The sequence below is a fragment of the Strigops habroptila genome, chromosome 21 (assembly GCF_004027225.2).
Source record: "Strigops habroptila isolate Jane chromosome 21, bStrHab1.2.pri, whole genome shotgun sequence".
In the NCBI taxonomy this organism is placed as follows: Eukaryota; Metazoa; Chordata; class Aves; order Psittaciformes; family Psittacidae; genus Strigops; species Strigops habroptila.
The window spans coordinates 339,299-354,287 of NC_044297.2; the positions used below are offsets into that span (position 1 = coordinate 339,299).

Here is a 14,989-nt window from a genome sequence, read left to right on the forward strand (position 1 = left end):
CCCATGGGGATGGGTCCAGGTGGACACCAGCATCCCCCTTCCTCCCGTTCCCATGGTAACGCCGCCAGCGGTTGCCACGGCGACCTTCCGCCTTGACGGTACTTCCGCTCCGCGGTGACGCCACTTCCGCCTTCGGCGGCGCCGTTCGCGCCTTTTCCCTTCCCCCCCCCTCCACACCCCCCAATGGCGGGTCCGTGGTACCGGGAACGCGACCTCTGACCTCTGACCCGTACGTGACCTGGGGTCCGGGGGGGGCTGAGAACGGGGGTACCGGAGGGGGGGGCGATGGGCTCGTGGGGGGAGCCCCCGGGGGCGTTTGGGGGCTCTCTGTGGGGTCCTGGTGCTTGAAGGGGCTCTGGGGGGGTCCGGGGGGGTCCCGATGCCGGGAGGGGGTGTTTTAGGGGTCCGGGGCAGTGTTTTGGGGGATCCGGGGCAGTGTTTTGGGGTCTGAGGGGTGTTTTGGGGGGTCCAGGGAGTGATTTGGGCGGTCCAGGGCAGTGTTTCAGGGGGTCCGGGGGTGTTTTGGGGGTCAGGGGGATGTTTAGGGGGGCCGGGGCAGTGTTTTAGGGGGGCCGGAGCAGTGTTTTAGGGGGTCCGGGACAGTGTTTTAGGGGGTGCAGGGGGTGTTTTGGGGGTCCGGGGCAGTGTTTTGGGGTCTGGGGGGTGTTTTGGGGGTCCAGGGCAGTGTTTTAGGGGGTCCAGGGGGTGTTTTGGGGGTCCGGGGCAGTGTTTTGGGGTCTGGGATATGTTCTGAGGGGTCCAGGGTTAGGGTTGATTGTTCTGTGTGGGGCTATCCCATGTCCTGCAGCCTGGGTGGGTTGGGGGTTAGGGTTCAGTGATGGGGGTGCCAGCGATGCACAGGGGGTGCCATGTGCCGGCGGGAGCATGCCGGGATCCTGACTTTTCCCATTCTCTTCCTATTCCCAGTCCCCCCTCCTCCGGCGCCCATCATGTTCTCGGAGCAGGCAGCCCCCATGGCGCAGGCGCTGCTGAGCCCCCCCTCGGCCGAGCCCCCCACCTTCCCGCGGGTGCCGGTGTCGGAGTACACGGACCAGTCGCAGCCCTTCCGCCTGGGCGAGCGCAGCTTCGGCCACCAGTACGCTCACATCTATGCTGTGCGCCTCACCCGCATGCGGCCCGTCCTGCAGGAGCGAGCGCGGAGCAAGTGGGGTGAGTGGGGCTGGGGAGACCCCCCCCGCTGTGGGGCAGAGCCCCGGGACCGGGGCTGGAGCTCTGCAGTGGGAGCTCATCCGGTTCCAACCCCCTGCCACGGGCAGGGACACCTTCCACTAGAGCAGGTTGCTCCAAGCCCCTGTGTCCAACCTGGCCTTGAACACTGCCAGGGATGGGGCAGCCACAGCTTCTCTGGGCACCCTGTGCCAGCGCCTCAGCACCCTCACAGGGAAGAGCTTCTGCCTCAGAGCTCAGCTCCATCTCCCCTCTGGCAGGTTAAAGCCATTCCCCTTGTCCTGTCCCTACAGGCCCTTGTCCAAAGCCCCTCTCCAGGTTTCCTGGAGCCCCTTTAGGCACTGGAGCTGCTCTAAGGTCTCCCCTTAAGGAACCTTCTCTTCTCCAGGCTGCACAGCCCCAATGTTCTCAGCCTGGCTCCATACGGGAGCTGCTCCAGCCCCTGCTCATCCTCGTGGCCTCCTCTGGCCTCGCTCCAGCAGCTCCATGTCCTTATGTTGGGGACACCAGCCCTGCACACGGTGCTGCAGGGGGGGTCTCCCCAGAGCGCAGCAGAGGGGCAGGATCCCCTCCCTGAGCTGCTGCTCACGCTCTGGGGGTGCAGCCCAGCACACGGGGGGGTTCTGGGCTCAAGCACACACTGAAGCCGGGTCATGGGGAGCTTCTCCTCACCCAACACCCCCAAGTCCTTCTCCTCAGGCTGCTCCATCCAGTGTCCCCCAGCCTGTGTCTGTGCTGGGGACAGGACCTTGCCCTCGGCCTTGTTGAACTCCGTGAAGTTCTCTGGGTCCCTCAGGCTGACACAGCCCCTCTGCTTTCCTCACCTCACACACACGTTTGAGGGTCGAATACCCCACGTGTGTTCCTGGGGGTGGTTTCCCTGCTGGGCAGTATCCCAGCATTCCTGAAACCACGGCTCCTCCAGCGTGGTAAAGCCCATGATCCAATTCCACCTTCCCTGCCCAGCCAAGTTCTCAGCTTTGCCCTTCTAAGGAGCTTTTTGGGCTGGCCCCTTGTTTTCCTTCCTGTCCGCAGCCCGTGGGCTCTGTGGAGCTGAGGCTGTGCCGCGGGTGACGGGAACCAGCGGTTTCCTAAAGCTCCGCGTCTGGGGTCATGGGATGGGATGGGATTTCTGGGCTTGTGTCTGCAGAGCGCAGCCCCCTCCCCCTGTGCTGGGGGGGAGAGCCAAGAATAAGAAACCAAACCCGGATTGTTTTTCCTGACTCGGAGTGTTTGCATTCCTGGGATGGATGAACTCGTGTTTCCAGCTCTGCTGAGCCCCGGGTGCCTGTGATCCCAGCAGGGCCCTTCCCGTGGACCAGAGTCACGTTCAGCAGGCGCGTGATGAGCAAAGGGAGAGGTTTTGGGGGGGGAAACGTCACCCCCCGGCGCACAGCAAGGCTGGAGGAGCCGGCACGGAGCGGGATCTGGCAGTGTTGTTCTGGGAGAGGAGCCCGGCAGCGCCTGGCAGCCAGTCCTGCTCCCTGCAGGGATGGATGGAGGCATGGATGGGCTTCGCAGGCTGGTTTAAACAGAGGGAGATAGAAGTCCTATGGACACGTACAGGATGGGGCTGAAGTGTCTCTGGGTCCTCGTGGGGGAGGTGACAAGTCTTGGGCTCAGCTTGTGGTGGGGGAGACGCGGGTTCTGCTGCCAGCGGAGGTGATGGAGCGCTGGGGCTGCGCTGCTGGTTGCACCTCCTCAGGCACAGGTTGGTTCCCAGCCTGTTTTCCTGGGGATCCCTGGCTAAAGCCCAGGGGCCCGTTTGTGCCTTTCCTGCCACTGCCTTCACACTGGGGCCTGCCCAAATGCCTGGCTGTGACGGGGATCCTGGGAGGAGGACCCAGCCCTGGCAGGGGGTGAATGATCTCTGCTCCCTGTTCAACCCAAGTGGGATGTTTCTGTCATCTCCTGGTGGAGGGCAGGAACACCAGCCCCTCGCGCCCCAGGGCAAGAGCACCGGCTCTGTGCCCAGCACGCCAGTCCCCATTCCATGCTCCCTCCTTTCCCGGGAATTGCTGGGCATGACCCAGCTTCCCTTCTCAACAGCACCGCCAGCACTGCCTCTTGGCTGTGCTCTGCTGGCCCCATCTGGCCCACACATGTGAGCTGAGCTCTGAAGCAAGAACCTTCCCAACGTTCCCCCACTGCCCCACGTCTGGGCCCGCTGAGCTGAGCCCGGAGCGTGGCTGAGCCCCGCTTCTCTCCGCAGGGAATGACATAGTGCTGAGGAAGCTCTGCGAGCTGCGGGCAGGAGAGAAGTGCTGCGTGGTGGGGACACTCTTCAAGGCCATGCAGCTGCAGCCCTCCATCCTGCAGGAGATCAGCGAGGAGGTAATGAGGGAACATTCCTTCTTCTCCTCCTCCTCCTCTGGGGAATGTGCCAACACACACCAGAACCTCAGCTGGCTTCCCATCGCTTCCCTCGTGCTTGCTGTGGCCGAGCAAGTGGGAACTGCCTGGGCTTTGACCTGGGGAGCTGGTGGATAATGATCTCTGTGCCCACCCCATCACTCTTAGTGCCACCCCTTGGTGCCAGCTTGGCATTGCTTTTCCTGCCCTCGGGGTGTTTGCATCCAGTGGGATTGGCAGAGCAAACCCCCTTCTCTTGCTCTGGAGGATGAGGATGAGGGAAGTGTCCAGGGAAGCCTTTCCATCCCCCTGCGGTGCCAGGGCCGGCTCACAGGGAGCACATTGGGAAGTTTGGAGCGTGAGGGGCGGGATGCACAGGGTGGTGGCTGCAAACGTTTCCTGGGGGGAGCCAGAGCTCCGTGAGGGCCCTTTGGCAGCGCCGAGGCTGTCACAGCCTCCCCTGTGTGTGTCTCCCCCAGCACAACCTGGTGCCACAACCACCCCTGCCCAAGTACATCGACCCCTCCGACGAGCTGATCCTGGAGGATGAGCTGCAGCGGATCAAGCTGGAAGGAGCCGTCGAGGTGCAGAGGCTGGTGACAGGTAGGGGACGATGGCCCCTCGCTGGGAGCCACCTCCGGGCCCGGGCTGGGGGGTGACCATCCCTCTGTGCCATAGGGACCATCTTTGCTGTGTACGGCTACGAGCAGGACAACGGGAAGTTCCTGGTGGAGGATCACTGCTTCGCCAGCCTGGCCCCGGCGCTGCCCCGCAACGGGCCCAGCTCCGACCGGTGAGTGCAGGGACAGGAGGGGCTGGCACCGTGTCCCCGCTGTCCCCGAGCCCTGGGGACCGATTGTCCCCTGGGCCTGGTGGAGCAGGTGCCTTGTGCTGAGAGACCATGGAAGGGGGCTCGTGATCCTACCCCAGCTCTGGAGCACCTTGGTGCGGGCAGGGATGGAGCGGGCAGGGATGGAGCAAGCAGGGAGGGATGCAGGCAGGGATGGAGCAGGCAGGGATGGAGCGGGCAGGGATGGATGCAGGCAGGGATGGATGCAGGCAGGGATGGAGCGGGCAGGGATGGAGCGGGCAGGGAGGGACGCAGGCAGGGATGGAGCAGGCAGGGATGGAGCGGGCAGGGATGGATGCAGGCAGGGATGGATGCAGGCAGGGATGGAGCGGGCAGGGATGGAGCGGGCAGGGAGGGATGCAGGCAGGGATGGAGCAGGCAGGGATGGAGCGGGCAGGGATGGATGCAGGCAGGCATGGATGCAGGCGGGGTGGAGCAGGCAGGGATGGAGCGGGCAGGGAGGGATGCAGGCAGGGATGGAGCAGGCAGGGATGGAGCGGGCAGGGATGGATGCAGGCAGGGATGGAGCAGGCAGGGATGGAGCGGGCAGGGATGGATGCAGGCAGGGATGGATGCAGGCGGGGTGGAGCAGGCAGGGTGCAGGCAGGGCTGGGTGCAGGCAGGGCTGGGTGCACTCAGGGATCACACATGCTGCCCTCACTCGTGCAGGTTTGTGCTGCTGGTGTCGGGGCTGGGGCTGGGCAGTGGCAGCGGTGAGACCCTGCTGAGCACCCAGCTGCTGCTGGACGTGGTGACGGGGCAGTTGGGTGCTGAGGGCCAGCAGAGGTGCGCCGCGCACATCTCCCGTGTCATCCTGGCTGGGAACATGCTGAGCCAGAACACCCAGAGCCGGGACACCCTCAACAAGGTACGATGGGGACAGGGGCTGCGCGGGGAGGGACCGGTGTGGGAACAGGGTCCTTCCCTCACTGTCTTCCTGCTGACCCAGGCCAAGTACCTGACCAAGAAGACGCAGGCAGCGAGTGTGGAGGCCATGAAGATGCTGGATGAGATCCTGCTGCAGCTTTGTGTAAGCATGTGGAGCAGGATGGGGCTGGCCGGGGAATCAGGACCTGCTGGGGGAGGGTGCCTGGCTCCCAAGGCAGGGAATGATGCTCTGCCAGCAGCCCAGGGGCTCAGGGGGGCCCCTTCCCCAGCCACACATTCCCTTTGAGCGGTCCATGTGGTGCCGAACGGGAACGCAGCACAAAGGGAGGCAGCGCCCAGCCTGGATCCCGGCATCTGGTCTGTGTGGTGAAGCCAAGGGAGGCTTCCTGTGGGATGCAGCAGGAGCCAAATGGGGGAGCAAGGCAGAGCCGGCAGCAGCTCCAGCTGCTCCCAGCCCCTTCAGAGGGTGGTTTGTCCCTGTTGATCCCCACAGAGCTCCGTGCCTGTGGACGTGATGCCCGGTGAGTTTGACCCCACCAACTACATGCTGCCGCAGCAGCCGCTGCACCACTGCATGCTGCCCCTCGCCAGCGCCTACGCCACGCTGCGCCTGGTCACCAACCCCTACCAGGCTGATGTGGACGGCGTCAGGTAAAACATCCTGTGCCAGCCTGTGAGCAGCTCTGTGACGGGCACTGGCTCTGGAATCATGGGGTGAGTCATGGCAGGTACAGTGAACCCCCCCTTTCTACCTCCAAAATGTAGGTTTTTGGGGACTTCCGGACAAAACGTCAGTGACATCTTCAAGTACAGCAGCATGGACGACTACCTGGAGATCCTGGAGTGGACGCTGCTGGCGGGACACATCAGCCCCACAGCGCCGGACACGCTGGGTAAGGCAAGGGCTGGTGGCAGCTGAGCCGGGCGGGTGGTGCTGAGCGGGTGCGAGTTGATCTCCCCGTCTGCATCCCTCCCAGGCTGCTACCCCTTCTACAACTTGGACCCCTTCATCATCACCGAGTGCCCACACATCTACTTCTGTGGCAATGCTCCCCGCTTCCAGTCCAAGCTGCTCACAGGTGAGTCCTGCACCTGCAGCACCCCTGACCCTGTGCCAGGGTGTGAGCGGGGGCTCATCCGCCTGTGTCTGCAGGGGAGGACGGGCAGCAGGTCCTGCTGGTGACGGTGCCCACCTTCAGCACCACACAGACTGCCTGCCTCATCAACCTGCGCGACCTCAGCTGCCAGCCCATCTCCTTCTCCGGCTTCGGGGCCGAGGATGATGATGGGGACATGGAGGTCAAGCACTGATGGAGCAGGCATGGACTCAATAAACCCCTCAGAGCATCCCAGCACCTACCACTTCTGTGTCGTTCCCGGTTGTCTTCCCGGGAGCGCTGGCACAGAGCTGCTGGCGGCAAAGGAGAGATGCTCTTACCAATATAACTTGATTTATTTGTGTAACAAAAAACTGTGTGGAGGGGACTGGGGCTGCGCCTGCCTCCGTCGGGCCCTGCCCTGGAGAGCAGGACCAGCCCTGCCAACCCCACCAGGCTGGGATGGGGTGAGGGCTGCATCCTGCTTCACCCCATCCCATGTCCCAGGGACGGGGCAGCGCATCCCTTTGTGCTGGCCCTGGAGCCTGGCACGGGGGACGCTCCGCAGCCACCCAGCCTTGGGGCGAGCAGCAGCGCAGCCCTAGGAAGCAGCGCGGGTGAGGAGCTGGAGCCCACCCGGAGCGGGCTGCCGGGCTCGAGGAGGCTTTGGAAGCGATGCCGGAGCCTGCGGCGAGTGTCCGGCCCTGGCTGAGGCAGGAGCGAAGGGACAAGCATCCCCTAGTCACCAAAGTTCACGGTGTAGGTCTCGGCCGTGGTGAAGGGCTGCGCCGTCCCCGTGCCCAGCTCCCAGGCCTCCGTCTCGGTCACCAGCTCGGTGACCACCTCCGTTTCGGTCTCCATCTCCCAGGTGCCGGCTGTGGGTGGCTCTTGGCTCCAGGGCACATAGGCTGTGCTGCTGAAGGGGATGGGCATGGCCGTGGTGGGCGCCGGGGCCGTGGGGCTGCTGGCAGTAGTGGTGGCATTGAGCCGCCGGAGCCTCATCTGCTGCCGCAGGCGCATGCGGTGCCGGAGCCGCATCCGCAGGCGCAGGCGCTCCCGGGGCGTCATGGGGCGGCCAGGCACAATGCGGCGGATGGGCCGGTTCCCGTTCATGGCCATGATCTCCCGGATGCGCTTCCAGTTGGAGCGCGACAGCACGAAGTTGCATTGGGTGGCCCCGATGTCGTAGAGGACGCTGCAGGTCTTGACGCTGGGGTTGTAGCCCTCGGCGCGGGCCGAGACACGGTACTCACCGGGGTTCAGGATGCGCCAGTAATCCCCACCGCCGGCTGCAGGCAGCAAGGGGACACGGCGGCGTGTGAAGGAGGTGGCACAGTGCTGCCAGCACCCTGCCCCACACACTGCCCCACACACTGCCCCATGCCCTACCTGTCCTGATGTTGTGGTTGATGCCCCCCACGACGATGGTGGCATTGGCAATGGGTTCTCCCTGCTGGTCTGTCACCAAGCCCTTGATGCCCCGATGGACCTGGATGAGGAAGGGGGATGAGAGGAGCCGCATGGGGCAGGCAAGGCCCTTTCCTCTCCCTGCCCGGCGCCTCCAGCACCTACTTGCTCCATGAAGGTGAGCAGAGACTCCTTGTTGTTCTCCCACTCCTGCTGCAGCTCGCTCTCGTGGGGGAACTTGTCGCAGCCCAGGTAGATGGAGAGCTCCAGGCAGTTGGTGTGCAGGTAGCTGAAGTCATTCATGCCTGCAAGACAAACAGCCAAGCACCCACCCAGCCGCCCGCTCGCACCTCCTCATGGTGGACAAGCCGGCGCCGCACAGTGTGGCACCCACTTACTGCCAGCCCGGGGGTGCCACTTGGCCCCCTGCACGATGCCCATGGCATTGGTCATGTCCTGTGTGTGGCAGCCGCCGCGGAAGGTCTCGCTCATGGTGAGATGGGCTGAGGCGTAGGAGATGGCGAGCCAGCGGAAGATGGCGTGGTCGGGGGTCTCCTGCAGCTCGGGGTTCTCGTCCTCATACTCGTCCGGTGGGCGCAGGGCGGCTGCTGGCGTCTCGCTGATGGGACGGGCTGTGTCGAAGGGGTAGGACACCAGCTTCTCCCCGCCCTGCAGGTTAGCTCCCAGCACAAAGGGGTTCTTGTCCATCCATGCCATGACAGCCCGCGTCTCCACCGCTACCTGCCAAGGTGGGCAGGTGGTGTGAGACATCACCTCCCCATGTCTGCCCCATCACTTCCCTATCACCACTGCATCACCTCCCCATCAGCTCCCCATCACCTCCCCATCACCTCCACATCACTACCCCATCACCATGCCCCATTCTGCGGCTCACCGTGGCGTCCTCAGCCAGGTAGTGCTCAGGGATGGGGATGTGGTGGTTGAGGAACTTGTGGGGCACCAGCTTCCTGTCCTCAGCTGCCCACAGCGCCGAAGCCAAGTCAGGGAAGTTCTCAAAGAGGTCGTAGCCCTCCTCTGTCCAGTGGCCCAGAGCCCAGTTGCCCAGTTCAGAGCCCTGCAGCAGCCCGGGGCAGTGGTGAGCTGGAGGGTGCATCCCACTGCCTCCATCCACCACCTCCATTCACCATCCCCATCCCACCACCCGCATCCCTCACCCGCGTCCCCCACCCCACATCCACCACCTCCATCCACCACCCCACATCCACCGCCCCGTCCCCTCCATGCCCTCACCGCCTCACGGGCCAGCTCGTAGCCATCAGGGTTGAGGGAGGGTACGAGGTGGATGCGGGTTTCGGTGACCAGGCTCCGCACCCTGGGGTTGCCATCCTGGAATTCCTTGCACAGGAACTGCATGAGCAGGAGCAGCAGCTCCCGGCCCAGCACCTCGTTCCCATGGAGCCCAGCCGTGTACCTGAACTCTGGCTCACCTGCAGGCAGGACACAGGGTCAGGGTGCTGCCTGCACCCCTGCCTGCACCCCTGCCTGCTCTGGGTCCCTTCCAGAACCTTCCTGCCTCACCGGTCTCGTGCTCGCCCGGGTTGTCCGAGATCTCCATGGCGTAGATCTTCAGCCCACGTGAGCTCTTGCCGATGTTGTAGATTCGGGTGATGGTGGGACACTCCTCATTGACCACCTTCATCAGCTGCGGGCACAGGGGGGTAGGCGAGATGGGTCAGTGCTGGGGGGCTGAGCCCACCCCCTATGGAGGATCCTGCCCCATGGAAGATCCCACCCCACGGAGGTGCTCACCTGTCTCATGTCCTTGTAGGAGTGGTGGCGGAAGTCCAGGTTGTCGGTGGAGGTCACCTCGTTCTGTTGGGTGTAGTAGCTGCTGACGGCTGCGGAGGGGACAGGGACACGGTGGTGGACACTGCAGAGATGCCACCACCCCCTCCATGACCCCCCCATCCCTCCTTGGGGTGGCTCTTACTGGAGAGGGGGCAGCCCAGGACCTCGAGGCGCAGGCAGAGGCTCCCGTTCCACGTCTGGGGGTAGATGCGGATGTAACGGGCCACCATGGGCTCAGGGAACTCGGTCAGCACTGGCGTGTCCTTGTCCACATTGCCATAGAACTTCTGCCATGGGGAAGGGGGGGAGATGTAGCCGGGGGGGGGGGCAGAGTGTCCCTATTGTCCCCCCAACCAGTTTTGGGGTCCCTACCATCTCCTCGTAGCCATTGGAGTACATCACCCAGTTCTGGCTGTCGTTGCTGAAGCCCACGTAGAAGCTGGTGACAAAGTCCTCGCTGTGGGAGGAAGGGGACAGGTTGGGAGGGGGGTCCCCATGTGCTCCCCCACCCCATGTCCCCACACCCGGCCCCTCGTCCCGTACTGGATCTGGGAGTCGCGTCCCTGGGTGATGACACCGGTGAACTTGGTGGTGCGGCGGGTGTCCACCTCGAGCCAGTGCGCCCGGCTGTCGTCCTCGGCACACCAAGCCCCGTCAAAGAAGTCGTCCTCGTTGGTGCCCGCCTGGGGTGGGGACAACGAGAGGGACATTGAACGTCACTTCCCTGCTCAACACCTTTGTAGGTGACACGGACACTGGGGTTGATGCTCCCTCAGCAAGTGTGTGCTGACACCGAGCTGTGTGGTGCGGGGCACACGCTGGAGGGAAGGGATGGGATCCAGAGGGACCTGGACTTGCTGAGAGGTGCCCAGTGCCAACCTCATGGAGCTCAACAAGGCCAAGGCAAGACAAGCTGTGGCTGCCCCATCCCTGGCAGTGTTCAAGGCCAGGCTGGACACAGGGGCTTGGAGCAACCTGCTCTAGTGGAAGGTGTCCCTGCCCGTGGCAGGGGGTTGGGACTGAATGAGCTTTAAGGTCCCTTCAAACCAGTCCATGACTCTATGACATGGCCGTGGGGTCCCCTGGCTTTGGGGGGGTGCAGGATGGGTGCCCCTCACCTGCATGTTGAGGCGCCCGCGCTGAGCACCCAGCCCGTGGCGCAGCATGGACGAGGCCAGGAGCTGGTCATCCTCGATGCGGTGGGACTCCAGCCCGATGGGGGGACAGCCTGGGGACAAGGGGGGGTGATGGATATCACCCCACAGCAGGGTGACCGCTGCCCCCCGGAACAGGGACACTCACTTGTCTTCTCCTCTGGAGGGGCCCATTCATCCTCGTCCGGCTCCCACTTCTTCCCGCCTGGCTTTTTGGGTTTCCCTGGAAAAGGGGCGCAGTGACAGGGGGCAGAGCCTGGGGGGCGGGACAGGGGCGAGGGGACACGGACAGGAGCACCCACCTTTGCGGTCCCGGCCCTTCTCCTCTGCCCAGGGGTCCTCCTCCTCCTCCTTGCTGCTGCCACCCTTCTTGGGCTTCCCTGCTGGGGATGTGGCACCCACCACAGGGACATGTCACCCACCACGGGGACATGGCACCCACCACAGGGACGTGTCACCCACCACAGGGACATGTCAACTGCTGCATGGATGTGCCACCCACCCCAGGGACGTGCCACCCACCCCAGGACCCAGCCCCTGCCCATCTCTCACAGGGTTTGAGTTTCTCCTCGTCCGTCTCCATCTCATCCTCTTTGTCCGTGTTTTTTCTGGGCTTCGGGGGGGGGGGCAGCCCATAGGAGACTGTGGGTGCAAAGAGGGGGGCTGGAACACCCCTTTGGGGCACGGGGGGGGCCTGTGGGGCCCATGGGGCCAGGGATGGGGTCCTGGGGTGCCCCACGTGCCCCTGGCTCATTACTCACAGTCATCATAGTCGGGTGGCACGAAGCCTTCGTCGTAGTCCCCTTCGGTCACCAGGACAGGCGGCGGAGGGGGCTCTGTTGGCGTCGCTGGGGAGGGGGAAAGGGAACCCCATGGGAACCCCACGTCCCTGCAAGGTCTCCTGTGCCCCTATGGAGAACCTATATCCCTATGGGGTGCCCAAACCTCTACAGTGTCACTATGTGGTGCATCTATGGGATATCCGTGTCCCTGTGGCGCCCTCACACCTCTATTGTGTCCCTGAGGTTTCTCCATGCCCCTGCAAGTCCCCGTGTCCCTGTGGAGTCCCCCACACTTCTGTGGGATCCCTGTGTCTCTGTGGGGTCCCCATATCCCTGTAGGGTCTCCATGTGGGGTCCCTATAAGGTGCCTATGGGGTCCCCACAACTCTACAGTGCCCCTGCGGGGTGCCTTTATAGAGTCCCAATGTCCCTGTGGGGTCCCCCACGCTCCTGTGGGATCCCTTTGTCCCAAGGACCCCATGTCCACGCAGGACCCCCCTCTATCTCCCCACAGGATCCCTACACCCCCACGGGGTCCCCTCCTCCTGTCCCCGTGCCCATCCCAGCTTCAAGGTGCCCCAAAGCGATGCTCCCCTTGGTGCCCAACACTGGGGACTGTCCCCTTTGTCCCCCCCCCTTGTCCCCCTCTTGTCCATCCCCTTGTCCCCCCACTTACGTGGCTCTTCAGGCTGGGGCCAGACCCTCTGGGGGCTCTTCCTGCCCGGGGGCTTGCGGGGCTTCTGCTGCCGCCGGATGTACTCGACTGGGGACAGCGTGGGGTGACACTGACTGGGGGTGCCGGGGGGGGACACCCCTCCCCGCGGCGGGACCCGGTCCCCTACGTACAGTCCTCGTAGTCCTCCCGCTCCAGCTGCTCATTGTAGTCCAGGGTGGGGGGCTCCGGCTCCGTGGGGGCCTCTGCAGGAGGGGGCACGTGGGGAAGGGGCGGGGGGGGGCCCTGGTGCAGGAAGTGGCATTGGGGAGCAGGGAGGTGGCATTGGGGAGCCGGAGGTGGCATCGGGGAGCAGGGGGTGACACTGGGGTGCAGGGGGTGACACTGGGGTGCAGGAGGTGTCATTGGGGTGCAGGGGGTGACACTGGGGTGCAGGGGATGGCATGTGGGAGCAGAGAGGTGGCCCTGGGACTCAGAGAGGCAGCTCTGGGGTGCAGGGAGGTGATATTGGGGTTCAGGGAAGTGACCCAAAGACACAGGGAGGTGACACTGGCATGCACGGTGGTGACACTGGGGAGCAGGGAGGTGGCCCCAAGGCATGGGGAGGTGACACCAGCAGGCAGGGAGGTGGCACTGGTGCACAAGGAGGTGACATTTGGGAGCAAGGAGGTGGCATTGGGGCACAGGGAGGCAGCTCTGGGGTGCAGGGAGGTGACACTGGGGTGAAGGGAGGTGACGCTAGGGTGAAGGGGGTGGCACCGGGGTGCAGGGAGGTGGCATTGGGGCACAGGGAGGTGGCCCCAAGACCCAGGGTGGTTGCCCGGGGCACTCACCAGGCTCGGGGTGTGAGTCCTCCCGGCCCAGCTCCCAGAGTGGCGGCTCCTCCAGCTCCCCTGGGATAGGGACAGAGCAAGGCACTGATGGGGACCCGAGACCCTAAACCCGGCCCCAAACCCGGCCCCAAACCCGGCCCCATCTGGGCAGTAAAGCCCATGGGGGGAGGAAGGCTGGGGGTGTGCGACCCCAGGGTGACAAAGCCTGCGTAGCTGGGAGCTCTGGGACACAGGGTGATGTTGAGATGTGCCAAGAGCCCCCCAAAACCCGGCTAGTGGCAAGATAGGGCTCCACAGGACTCACCTCGGCCACCTCCATCCTCCTCCTCCTCATAGGGCGAAGGCTGCTTTGGGAACTGGGGTGTCCCCTCCTCATCCTCACCCCGCGGGGGCTGTGGAGTGACGGGGAGCTCCGCGGGGGGTGTCGGGGGCTCCAGTGGCTTCTTGCCAGAGGGTTTTTTGGTGGCTTTGGGCGGCTTCTCCTTGGGTTTCTTGGAGCCTTTGGCTGGTTTCTCGGAGCCTTTTGGGGGCTTCTCTTTGGGCTTCTTGGGGGGCTTGTCCCTGCCCCTGTCCCTGTCCCGGCCCCTGTCCCTGTCCTTGTCCTTCTTGGAGCCCCGCGCTCTCTCCTTGGGCTTCTTGGTGGGTTTCGGAGCTTTTTCCTTCTTCCCCTTCTTGGGTTTCTCGAGCTCCATCAGCCCCGGGGAGCCTGGAGGGAGGAGAACGAGGATGGGGAGGGGCAGCCGCCCCGCCGCGGGGTGAGGGGCGCCAAGGCCAGGCCGGGGGATCCCGTCCCGCCCCGCTGCACCCCGCGGGGCCCCGGCGCCGCTCGCTCACCGGTGTCGCTGCCGGTGCCGGCGCCGATGCTCGGGTCGATGCCGAAGCCCAGGTCGGTGCCGTCGCCGTCCCCATCCCCGTCGCGGTCGCCGGTGCCGAGGAGGCCGCGCAGGAACGCCTCGATCTCGGCGTCGGTGACGGCGGGTCCGGGCGCGACGGGTCCCGGCGCGGCCCCGGGCGGCAGCAGCGGCAGCAGCGCGGCCGCGAGCACGAGGCACGACCGGGGCGGCCCCATCGCGCGACGCCGCCGGGACCGGGCCGGGAGCGCGAGAGCGGGCGGGGGGGGCGGGAGGGGGGGCGGTGGAGGCGGGCGGGGGCGGCACCGACGGGGCGGGAGGGGGAGTGAGGGGGGGGCGGCGGCGAGAGGGACCCGCTCGGCACCGGCAGCAACGGCAACGACGGGACCGGCATGGGCACCGGCACCAGCGTTGGCACTGCAACGGCACTGGCACTGCACGGGACCCTCTTGGAACCGGCACCACCACTGCAACAGCACTGGCACCGGCACCGGCAGCAGCACGGGACCGGCACTGGCACTGCATGGGACCGGCACTGCACAGGAGCCACTCGGCGCCGCCACCAGCACTGAACGGGCATCGTAGTGGCACTGGCACTGCATGGGACCCACTCGGCACCAGCACCAGCACTGCACAGGACTGGGACGGCATCGGCACTGCACCAGGCTCGGAACTGGCAGGAACCTGCGCTGCACTGGCACAAGCACTGCACTGGCACCCGCTCTGCACTGGCACAAGCACTGCACTGGCACCAGCACTGCACTGGCACGGGCACCAGGCGGCACCAACACTGCACTGGACCGGACGCTGGCACTGCACACCCCGGCACTGCGCTGGCACATGGCCCTGGGCACGCAGAGCACACGCACACACACATGCACATGCAAACACACGCACTACATACGTGACACTGCATGCACAACACGTGACCCCCCCATCGCACACAGCTGCACACGAGACCCTGCACATGGGACACACACTGCACACAAGTCCCCGCACATGCGTGTGGAACTGCACACGGAGCACACAGGACATGCTGCGTGTCAGGCGGTACCACACACATGGACCATGTACTTACTGTCCATGGGATGCGGCTCACACCACC

At 65.0% G+C, this 14,989-nt stretch overlaps 2 protein-coding genes across 2 annotated transcripts; one reads left to right on the forward strand and one right to left on the reverse strand.

The window, feature by feature from the left end:
* Positions 1 to 112: 112 nt before the first annotated feature.
* POLD2 (DNA polymerase delta 2, accessory subunit) lies at positions 113 to 6,749 on the forward strand. The gene is made up of 11 exons (XM_030509993.1): positions 113 to 229; positions 928 to 1,170; positions 3,401 to 3,522; positions 4,020 to 4,143; positions 4,219 to 4,333; positions 5,060 to 5,258; positions 5,340 to 5,420; positions 5,772 to 5,929; positions 6,044 to 6,171; positions 6,256 to 6,357; positions 6,432 to 6,749. The coding sequence occupies exons 2-11, from the start codon at positions 951 to 953 to the stop codon at positions 6,587 to 6,589; spliced, it is 1,407 nt and encodes a 468-aa protein (XP_030365853.1). The 5' UTR covers positions 113 to 229; positions 928 to 950; the 3' UTR covers positions 6,590 to 6,749.
* Positions 6,711 to 14,144, reverse strand: AEBP1 (AE binding protein 1). Its single transcript, XM_030509991.1, has 21 exons — positions 13,868 to 14,144; positions 13,338 to 13,739; positions 13,034 to 13,093; positions 12,374 to 12,445; positions 12,204 to 12,290; positions 11,507 to 11,593; positions 11,298 to 11,387; positions 11,048 to 11,128; positions 10,894 to 10,968; positions 10,710 to 10,819; positions 10,135 to 10,274; positions 9,964 to 10,048; positions 9,734 to 9,878; positions 9,553 to 9,641; positions 9,322 to 9,445; positions 9,034 to 9,230; positions 8,678 to 8,857; positions 8,181 to 8,523; positions 7,948 to 8,087; positions 7,765 to 7,864; positions 6,711 to 7,664 (listed from the first exon to the last, which is right to left on the reverse strand). Exons 1-21 carry the CDS (start codon positions 14,100 to 14,102, stop codon positions 7,114 to 7,116), a joined length of 3,393 nt encoding a protein of 1,130 aa, XP_030365851.1. The 5' UTR covers positions 14,103 to 14,144; the 3' UTR covers positions 6,711 to 7,113.
* Positions 14,145 to 14,989: the final 845 nt, after the last annotated feature.